The sequence below is a fragment of the Corvus kubaryi genome, unplaced genomic scaffold (assembly GCF_017639235.1).
Source record: "Corvus kubaryi isolate FWS band 111438036 unplaced genomic scaffold, C.kubaryi_AGA036_p1.0 37398, whole genome shotgun sequence".
Lineage (NCBI taxonomy): Eukaryota > Metazoa > Chordata > Aves > Passeriformes > Corvidae > Corvus > Corvus kubaryi.
The window spans coordinates 32126181-32138048 of NW_024581137.1; the positions used below are offsets into that span (position 1 = coordinate 32126181).

The 11868-nt window shown below is 36.5% G+C and overlaps 1 protein-coding gene across 6 annotated transcripts in view; it reads right to left on the bottom strand.

Annotated features, from left to right (window-relative positions):
* Nucleotides 1-11868, bottom strand: part of PHF14 (PHD finger protein 14) — a 163973-nt gene that overhangs the window by 131808 nt on the left and 20297 nt on the right. For all 6 annotated transcript variants that reach the window (XM_042042817.1, XM_042042814.1, XM_042042816.1 and 3 more), the window contains exon 5: nucleotides 3729-3888. In XM_042042817.1, coding sequence (XP_041898751.1) covers nucleotides 3729-3888 — 160 coding nt within the window. The remainder of the gene's footprint in view (nucleotides 1-3728; nucleotides 3889-11868) is intronic.

The following is an 11868-nucleotide window of genomic DNA, read 5'->3' on the forward strand; positions in this document are numbered from 1 at the left end:
ATCAATGGTCCTTAGACCTACAATGCTTTATCACTCAGATTTATTAAGTTTCATGTTATTCATGGATCATATATCCAAACAGAAATTCCAAAAAAGCAAAATACGAAAGGTTCAGTAGCAAGCTCAAAAATACATCTGTATTTCAGCCTTTACAAAGAAAACAATCATCTTTCAATAAACAAAATTGGTGGACAGACTATTTACTTACCATTTTCCCCCCAAACAGTCCAAGACATTAACTGGGTAACAGAAAAATCCCAGTAACAGTAAGAAACTACTTAAAAGCCATTAAATCACTTCACTCCGTAAGAAATTTCTCAGTAAATCTAACAAGCCACAACACTGACTGACTCATTGTGTCATATCTGATAAGACTCCTTTCACTTCTGTATTTAAAAACAAGTTTTTATCCTATGGTTGAATCACTCAGGTTTGAGATGCTAGGTAGTAAATTCCCTTTAAAACATATAATCTTAAAACAATCAGAATAATGTATATCCCAAATACACATTTATATGCAAGAACTGCATTGCTTTGCCTCCACAAATTTTACTACTGCTCTTCACATCCACAAAATTATTCGGTCCCAGCACTGTAACTATTGGAAGATGTAAAGAAAATTTAAAGGTGAGTTACAACTTTGTCTTTAAATAATGTAGTACAAATAAGACAGCCTGTTAGCTGCCAGAGAACAAGCTGACATACTCAAGTGTTCTGCCAAACTTCTTGCTACTCAGAAAGGGAGGAAAGCTCATCACTGGTTTTATTACAGCATAAACACTCTAGTATGCCAGCACAACCCCCTAACTTAATACAATGTGAAAAAAAAAAAAAAGACTATTTTCATTAGTATGTGAAAAGTACATCCCCACAAAACCAGTGGAGGAACAAGATATCTCTGCAGGGAAGCAATGGAGCACCAGGTACCACCTCTGCCCTTCCATGCTGTATCCGGGAGTGGCAATAGCTTGCCCTAAATCACTACCACACTTTAATAAAATGTTCCTCTACTAAAAAAAGCATAGGTATGTGCTTAAATATGCATTTTGGTAAACATTATGATTTACTAAAGTAAATACCTCATTGACATAAGCATATTGTACTTGTTTTCAAAAGGAAATTTAAAAAATTTTTAGAAGAAAAATACCACACAAAATAAATGAGACCTGTAACCTTGAGATAAATAGACTGCTTGTTTGTAAATAAAAAACATCTGAATTCTGTAAGGCTTCTCTTCCATACTCTTCCTTTAATTTAAGGTGTGTAATATAGAACAAATCTTTATAAACAGAAGCTACATATCTTCACAATTATTCGTAACAAAAATCCAAGGTTCTGGTTGGAGATTTTTGATAGTAAGTTTTAATACAGCCTACTAAACATACCCTCCAAAGTTCACTATAACGATACACATCTTCTACAAGCAGCTGCTTTCTCAATTTAATTTGCACAGTTTTTTCATGCTCCACTGGTGTATTTAATGCTGCTGCACTCTGTAGGAGTTTATCTATGATAAACCCAACAGCTGGCTGCTTGCTTCATACTGACCTTCTCAAAATGTTTTAGTACATGTCACCCAAGTATTGCAGTATCACAGATTTAAACTGCCATTTCAGTGTGATTGGCACACAAGTGCCTCATTTCTTGAACCACCTATATGCGAACTCAGACCTGAATCGTTATTAAAAAACATACACAAGTCAGTCAAGTTCACAGCTGAAGCAGCTTCAGCTGCTTTTAGTACCAGCCCTAAATATTTTCCTGCTCATTTATTTAGCTGCACATGTTTTAGAAGCTTGTAATTAAGACAAATTGGGTAATCAAAGAAGAATAATCTTCCTTGTTACTCTACCATCCATTTAGCTTGCAGCAATGATGACAGATGTTGATTAGGAAAGAAGAAAAACTCCATACTGAAACAAGGACAGAATGTGTATTTTTGGATAATAGCATTTTGAGAAGTAAAATTTCATAAATTCACATTTATACTTGTGAAACTGAGAGATTAATGTGAAAAGGCTTCTGCTGAGAAATTAAGCACCTCATTATTCTAATGATTCACCTTTCATGTAGAAAGAAATTATTCCAATTTGATTATGAAGAGAAACTGACTAGGTTTGGCTTGTGTAATTTCTAGCACTGATGTATATGAAGAATTTATTTTTAAAAGGTGGTAAGGGCATGAAGAGCAATGGTGAATTAAAGGAATCTGTTACTCAGTAGTCTCTTCCTGCTAATATGTCAAGAAAAGCACTGAATTGGATTGCAGTTTACTGAGTATAATGAAAACATAATAGACACTGCCCCAAGACTCTACAGTGCCTCCCTACCCCTGAGAATTCAAATTCATAAACAAATAATAAAAAGAGAGCACAGGAATTTTCACATATTAGTAATGTGAATTAGTAAATTGCAATTAGTATTTGTTTTTTTCTAGTACATAATCTCTTCATCTGGGAGAACAAACTTATCCAGGACAGCAATATCACATTGTCTAGCAAGTAAAGACACAACAACAATAATAAATTATTGTGATAACGCCCACTGTCAGCAAGGCAGGCATATGCCTCTGCACAGACAACCTATGTAACAAAGAAAATACCTCCAGGTTAACCAAAAGCATACCACCATTTTACAAGAAGAATTTTAAACAATTATTAAAATGTTGACTATAGTTTCTACTAGGATAAAGGGGAAGTCATATATATAGGGCTTAAATTGTTTGTAGAACACAAGAATAAAAAGGTTGAAATAAAATTTGCCAGGTGATATCAAGTCTCACATTTCTTGTTACACAATTGACTTTTACTCTTTAAAAAAAGTGTTTTTCTTGCATATAGAAGCATTATCATTAAAACAGAAAACAACTGAAAAAGCACAAGTTGCTTAGCTCTGTAAAAGCTTTATAAGGAAGATGCACATACACTCTTGAATCTACAACAGACCCGACACAAGGATCTGAACCCTAGAAGTATTAAAAGAGCACTGCTACCTCCAATGGTCAAAATTATTCACTACAAATCTTGACTCACTTGTGTAACTTGTTTTTTAAAAGCTTATGACAAGCCCAGCACATGAAAGCTTTGCTTATTACCACACACCTGCAATTTATACAACCATAGGGTGTAGGGGAAAAACCTTAATTTTCATGGTCTATTTAAAACAAACAAACAAACAAACAAACAAAAAACAAAAAAAAACCAAAAAAAAAAACCAAAAAAAAACCCCAAAACCCTATGCAGCAAAAACCAGTAAAATTAAGCACAAATCAGACATCACTGATAATCTAGTTTTTGCCTTTTGTATAGATAATTAGTTATCATTAATATTTACATCTTAATTTATTTTCCAAATGTGACAGGAATTGAAGACATCACGAGAATTAATCTGCTTATTCTCAAATTAGACCTGAATGCAATCCTAAAAAGAAGTGAAGAATATTCTCAAAAATCAATAATATAATCTTTATAATTCAAAATACTCATAATATACCAGGTCTGTCTGAATACCTTTAGCACACCTTCAATATAATTTTGTTATGCTACTTTTTCCTATTACCTGGCATTACTGACCCAGTAAAGAACTAAAAAACTTGTAGTTTTCCTTCCACTTACACCATACTTGAAAGTCAATAGACTTGAGCAGAGTCTTTACAAAGTATAGGAAAAAACCCAATCTTTTAAATGTAAGAGGATGTCAAATTTAAAACATCACTTATTCAGTCTTACCTGCCTGCATCAGTCTCCTTGAAGATCCCATCCTGGTTGGGACACAATTCACAGCTAGGAGTGACACCACATTTGCATGCATCACAAAACCAAGGCTCTGTGGAATTTTCTGAAGCTGAACTCATGATAGAGTCACTCTCTCCATCAACACCATAGCAACCTACACACAGGATAAATGCGAGATCAATATAAGAAGAGACAAGTGTAGCAGCAGACACTTCTCAGTTGAGTTTAGAAGGAAACACACACACATACAGATTCAGGGGAACAATATGAGAGAAATACTGAGATACCCAAGAAAGCTTACATTTTTGAAACTATTATTGTTAGTGCAAAATTCACATTTTAAAGAGTTTTATTCTAAAAAGTCATCTGTTTTATGTGATTGTCTTAGATTACAACTGTAAAACAAGAAGAAAAAGACTGTTTTACTTTATTTTTCTAGCCACACTTGGTGTTCTTTCAGACTATCCGTTAGGAAGGAAAGTAAGAAAACAAGACTTGAAGCAACCAAAGATTAAAAAAAACCTCAATGCATTACGCATTTTTTTTTTCAAGAAATGTATTTCAAGATAAATGCAACAAGCTCTTCTCCCTGAAAATGAACATTTTTTGGAGGGAAGGGGAGAGTGTTTGGGTTTTCTTCTAGAGGTTCATTATCTCAGTAGAATCCAGTCAACAAATACGCACTCCACTTTTCTACTTTGCATTCAGCATGCAAATCAACTACAAAAGAATATACACACGAAATAAAAAACAGTATTTACCTACTTTTTGAGTTGCAGGACTGACCTTAAGAACCCTTGTGCAACTCCAAAACCAAAGTATAATTTGTGGAGCACAAACTGACAATTCTGAGACACCACATTGGTGATTGCTGAAATAGACACATATTTTTTAAGCACTCTCATTTGTACCTGCTTTGAAGTAATGGCTAGGCTCAATCATTCAGTTTCTCCATTCCTCTTCAGTACAACTAAGGGTATTCTTTATGACTGATAGGTGCCTATGCACGCTTAATTACCACAAATTTAGGAAAACAGTGTCTTTAAAGTGATTTGTTATTTAAATTTTGCACAAGAGCAAGAATTGTACTGGTTACTACTGCAAATGAAAAAAAGGAAAATCCTAACACTAATCACCACAAAACTGGTTTTTTTTCATATCCCACCACACTTTGAACATTTAGCTGCTATTTAGTAAGAGAAAAAATATTTAATTGTCAACACTTAAAACGCAGTAGAGACTTTACTAAAACATTAAATTCATCTATTTATCAAATACAGCAATCAAGTCAAAATTTGTGCTTCCAGAGCAGTAAAATTACTCAATTCTGCAATTAAATAGCAACATCATCTTTTACTTTGTTTCATTACCCACTGGCTGTAATAAAATAACAACAGTACTCCAACTCCCCTTGCGACAGAAGCAGAGGTCTGCATAACACACTGAAACTACATTCAGGAAATAAGCAACACTGCAGGAACCACTTAAGAAATGTAGTCTTCCGTTACAGAATGAACCTTATCAATAAGAATTAAAATAAGATGGCAAAATGTTTCTTTTCATTATAAAAAGCATCTTAGAATGAAAGGACAAGTAATGTGCAGAAGCACACTCACAGACAAATTTCATTAGGGATATACAAGATCATATAGCTCATGGATAGGGTAACTTCATCTTCCTTATAATGTGGTACCAGCTTTAAGGCAGCACTCCACAGAGTAATTTTTTCTTAATTCTAATAACATGATTTTGAATACATGCCAGCAAATCTCATTTTCAGCAATAGCACTAATGTACAAACACATGGCCCATTGATATCATAGAGCTGATGAATTATTAACCTTTTGGTAATTCCTTCAGACTTCTAAACATATTAACACTTTCTTAAAAGTACTTACCAAAAGTTTCTTAACATTACAGATGCTGTAATACTGCTCTAAATCCACATGGCAAAATAAAATCAGTTTCTTTCAAACACTGATGCTTCTTCACCAATTGAAAGTAATTAGACTTGCTTTTCTAGCCTAAGTGCCACCAGTATACTAAAATAAGAAAAATGACTTTCCCAAACTGTCCTACCTTCATTCTGAAATAGTTGCTTTATTATACTTATCACTCATATATACCTGATTGTTTTTTATCCTTCCTCCCAGAAAATGACACAAATGCGCTGCAATTATTTCCATCCTTATCACATGTGTTGGCATTAAACATTATTTCTGTAACAATACAAATATAGCTCCTTTTCCAAAGTGGGGGGAAAAAAAAAAAAAAAAAAAAAAAGAGGTCCATATTTTTAACCCAATTTTTTACCGCAATTTGTATATAAATCTTAATGACAGCTTTAAAGAGTTTAAGATCTCTGACAGACAAGGAGGCATTCACTCTTTTCCTCAACTGGCATTTAGCAAAAGCTAAACACCACACTGTTACACCCAGCAGAAGGGGTGGTCTTTAGCTGGAGAAAACAGACCAGATTATTATTAATCATTGCTGACAAAAACATCAAAACAATCTGGTCCACCACAGAGCTGAAGAAATCCAGCCTGTAAGACTGTAAGACTGCTGCTGACCTGGTGTACACTGCCAAATAAAGCTACTGAATCAAAGCTGCAATACAAAACCCTGCTGGCTATGAAGCCAGGTTTCAGAGAAGGGCCAATTTCAGTAAGCTCCAAAGTCTAAAACAATTACCTCTTTAAAGATATCATTTTAGCATCCTTAAAAATGCTGAGTACAACAAAGGTTCAACCTATTACTACCTGTCTTCTTTTGCTATGCTGAAAGAATTTTTTTGTTCCAGTTAACAAAAATTTTAAAACCCCTTATCTTTAGGACTTCAAAATGCATAGATATGCAAATACAAAGCTGCTACTTGATAAACCATTCCATCCTAGTATTAAGTGGCTACACTGAAGATCAATTTAAAGTTGCTCAATCCAACTGTTCTGTATGAATTATTGGGAATTGCTGGTGTTGGAACAGAAAGCAACCTAAGGGCTCATTTAGTAAAAGCATCAGGAGGTAATCTTTAGGTTCCCTCTAAAAGTACAAGTGCACAGATAGTGTGACTACTTAAGGCCTGAAAGGACAACAGGGGGAAGGATACAGAACCTGTAAAGGACATGTTTGGCTCCAGCTATTATTACTAACCTATTTGGCATTAAGTCAACCATCTGCCCCTTTGACTGGAAAACACACTGAAGAAAATAAAATAACTTTTAAACACTTTCCTGAAAAAGCACGCTGCCTTTCCTTAACATTCACAAAAATTCTGAAGTCTGGGTCTTCAGAATACCCGTAAGAGCTCCTTTTGAACTTGTTGGGGAAGATGAAACAGGAAAGCCTTATAAATATGATTGCCTGACAAAAGATTTTGGGAATATGAAAACTACAGGCGACATCGAAATGAAAGCCACTTTTGAAATACCAAATCTTAGTTACTGAACAACTGGAAAACAATGGTATGGCCGACTGAAGGTAATCCCCTCTTGATTGAACAATACCCTCTGCTTGCAAGCAGGTCCAAGGGTCAGAGCAGACCCTACTAGCTCAGCAGAAAGGGTCCAAAGAGTAGTTTTTGGAAGTTAAGATGTAACACTCTATGGTAATATAAGAACTCTTATAGGCTGTATGTAAATGCCATAGGATTTGTATCTTGTATTAGATTGGTTAGTGACAATTAGAATATTCAGTACGGAAGATGATTTATTGTATTGTAACCAAGACTTCACCATTCCTCTCTTACTCTTCGCACACTCTCACTCTCTCTCTTACTCTTACACACTCTTACTCTCTCTTCACACACACTTCTTCACTCTCATTCCTCTTGCTCTCTCTCTCTCTTACCCGCTTACTCTCTTGCTCTCTTGGGCCTGCTCAGAGCTGCCAGCTGCAGCTCTAAGCAGTGCCCCTATACCCACGCCCTTTGCAATAAACCCCATGTTCCAAGATCTGACTACAGAGATCTCTCGTCACCGTCCGTCCCGACCGTCCAGCCCACCAAAGTACCTACAGTCTGGTGCCCCTCGTGATTGCCGAACCCACACCCAGAACCTACATGAACTAAAGTTCATTAAATCCTCATGTTTGTATATTCTTAGACTACTACATCATAACTCCACTTCTGACACCTCCTTGAACACCATTAACACTAAACAATAAAAATAGTTTAGTATAATACTAACCTGTGGTGGCCAGTGAACCTACATTACAAGGGACAGAGAGTGCTCAGTAAGACAAGTCCCTCGTACCACAAGAACCACTTAGGTTAGGGTGACCAGAAAGGCTTCTCCCAGGATGCTTGTTCTGTCATGTTCATCTACCCCAGTTTGGGTTCCCCGGTTGGCTGTCAGCCTCTACCCCTCCTCACTCCCCCAGAGCTTCCCCATTGGTCTCCGGTCCCTAGTCCTGCCTTTTTCCCACCCCCGGATAAAACCCTGGTTTGCCACTGCTCTCTCGTCTTTGCCCCTGAATCTCCAGCAGAGTAGAAGCAGTAAACGCTCCTGCTGGAACTCGTGCAAAGGCCCTTCCCATCTCTTTGCGACCGACGTTTACTGAAGCTGGCCGTGTGCTGCGTGCATGTGAGCACAGAGCCGGACTGGGACAGTAATACTAACCTATGAATTTAAACACATGAAATTCCAGAAGGTAAAATTTTCACAACACTTAACTGTTCCATCAATGGCATCTGTATATTACAATTACAGCCAAGTTATCTGTTGAATGTATGTCATTATATACAGAAGACAACCTTTTTTATTCCCTGATTTTGAAGTCATTTTACTCTGTCAACAGCTTATATTTTCATGTGATTGTCAATAAAAAGAAATTGTACACAGTTCAAAATAATGCCATTAAAATAATTGTTCTGAAATGCATACCACTGACAGAAACAGGAATAGAGACCTAATTTTTGTCTTGGCTGCATCCGGTCCTCTGTTTCTCTGGGAAGGTAATTTTTTGCCAAAGAGGATATCTGCATACACCAACTACATCTACATATGCTTTGAAACATGAACTTTCTGGTAAACTCTGTGTCTGCAAAATTAAATGCTGTGAGATCACAGTATTTAAACTATGCTTCATTCAATTCTTCATTGGACCAACAGTTTAAAATAAATACATTAATAATTTCATGCATCATAAATTCAAAACAGTGTTTTTATTTAGTAAACGGAGAGTACTAAAGTACATGATTTTGAAAAATGAATTTTTATACCAGACAGCAGCAGACCACAGTAAGGGGCAAAATTAAAATGCAAAAGTGTTTTACTACACTGTAGAGCATATGGCAACTACACTATTGCTTTTAGCAAGAGAAGTTTTATTCTCTGATATACACATCAAAGTACAGTAAGAAACAAAGACAGGAGATGGAAAAGAAACTGCTCAAAAAATGCAGAACTTTCCCATTTAACTCACAGCAACTAACCCAAGGGCAACAACTGGCAAGCGGACTACCTGCACTTGTGGCAAATGATAGGATGTGTGCCAGACATTTTCTTCAGACACACTGCAATCAAGATGTCAAAAAAACTGACAACACAGTTGGGGGTGTTCTGCTATTACAAGATCTTAGCACAAACGTATTTATCCAAAATGACAGACTGGTGTCTAAAGAAGACTTTTATAAAAAGAAATGACAATTATCTTCATACAGAAGTAAAAATTCTAAAAAGCAACAGTACAAATTCAGTAAGAAATAATTTTTTTCTCTTTTTTTTGGGGGGGAAAAGAGACGATGTGACAGGATAGGTTGATATGCAAAATGAGAACACACTTTTAATTGATGGACATGAACTAATTACAGGCTTTTCAAACTAGTAGATGAATGCATTGTGTAAGAGTGGGTATTAAATTAGCATTACATGTACGCTACTTATGCAGTTTAAAGGCAGTTAAAATTTGAACCAGTTATTTACACCCCTAAGAATAGATTTTTTGGACACATATCTGCAGTGCAAAGACAGCTTTTGGACAAGTGATGCAGGCTGTGTAGGTGATATGAACATCACACAGCAAACAGTTGTATTAGAAAGTAAAATTAATTTCTCACAATCTCAAAACTCATCAATAAGTCAAGTAAAGGTATTTATTAAGGGCCCATGACTTTAGGTCTGAATGAAAATTCCCCTCTAACTCTTGGCCATGTTGCTGTTTCCACATGAGCTCTGGCAGACTTGCTCCTAGATGAGTTATCACCTCCTTTTTTCCATGGAAGACCTTATGTAACAGCTCATTAATGCAAGCAAGCAATCCAACAGGAAGACAAGTCACAACTGAACAAGCAGCTGCTGCACCAGGTCCTCAAAAGGAAAAGGTGGTAGAAGAAGTAGGTTTGACTCAGAACACTATTTTCTCAGTTAATGAATAACTTCACATTAAAACAGAGGTGGCTGTCATAGAAAAATCTGTTCCAGTCACCAGAAAGGTTCTGTGGTAGACAGAAACTTCCACTTGAACAGAACACCAAGGCATAAGTCAAGGGTGTAAGACCCCCTCCCTGTGAAGCAAAACAGTTTCTGTAATAATCAACAAGGAGAAGGAGAAAACAAGGTCTTCAGGGGAAGAACAATCAAATTGTCAGTATCATCATTATGTGGGACCCTGGGTGGGACACCAGTAGGGTGTGAAAGGAGTGCACTCCTTCCAAATAATTGTTTACCTTGCTACAGAGAAGAAGAGAAAACATGCTCATTCATAATACCACTTGATATTGCATATAAAAACTAGGAAGGAAACCTCTGTGATATTCCAGCAGCTTGCTTTGGGCATTTCGGAATAACTGGCTTTGATTCTAGGGAAAAGGCAACTGTTAAGGATCAAAATCAGACTGCAGGAAATGGGCATACTACTAAATGCAGGTAAACGTCACTGCATATTTATGAATTCTATCCAATTCATAAATAGGAGCCTCTTCATTCAATACTGTGTTCTGAAAAATTCAAAAGCTCAAATTTCAGGACACAGCATGATATCCACAGCCACGGCAACCTACCTACTAAAGGAAACATGAAAAAATAAAACAAATTCTTGGATTTCACTGTATTTACAAAACAGACTCACTCATTACTGGAACTTATTTTTCAAACTACCAAGCAGCTATGTATAAGAGTACAAAGGACTATAAATACAGTCTATGTCTATGATCTGGGTATACATTTACAAAGTACAGATCAAAGCCAATGCCATTAAGAGTAAATCTTGCTTCTATTAACATTAAAAAAATAATTCTCAAGGTTGCAAGCCATGTTTATATGATTAGACAGTAGTTACCTTTTCAACTACTTTTCAATCCATTTTGGAAATCAGCCAAGTTGAATGATTAGGCAAACAGGACCAAAAGGTAACTGTTGCACTGCATTTTGGTTTTGACTGCAACTTCTAATGATAGGTTGTCTTCATGTATTACTTGTGCATTCAGAAGTAAATAGTCAGTCAGTGAGCACTGGGCAGGAGTGCAGAAATCTCCAAGTCACATATATGTATGTGCATATATAAGATCAGTGAATCAAACTAAAGCTTCAAAGGTTACAATTCTTTTATAGCTCTTCAGGTTTTGGCTAGTGTGTGGCTATGTTTTGGATTTGTGCTAAACACAGTGATGATAATAAAGAGATGTTTTTATTATTGCTGAGCAGGGCATACACAGAGTCAAGGCCTCTTCTATTTTCCCTACTACCACAGCAGTGAGGAAGTTGGGGGTGCATGGGAGGCTGGGAGAAGACACAGCCAGGACAAGTGACCCCAACTGACCATAGGGATATTCCAGACCATCTGACATCATGCTCAATATACAAATTTGAGGGGAAGATGGAGGAACAGGGAAATGCTTAGGGTGATGGCATTTGACTTCCCAAGCAATTGTTACACGTGATGGAGCCCTGTTCTCCTGGAGATGGCTGAACACCTGCCTGACTATGGGAAGCTACGAATTAATTCTTTGCTTTGCTTGTGTGTGTGGTTTTTGCTTTCCCTATTAAACTGTCTTTAACTCAACTCACAAGTTTTCCAGCTTTTTCCTTCTCATTCTCTCCCCATCCTGCTGGTAGGGAAGTGAACGAGTGGCCATGTTTGGCTTGGTGGCTGGCAGGGGTTAAACCACAGCAATAATATTTTTATTTGCTGCAAG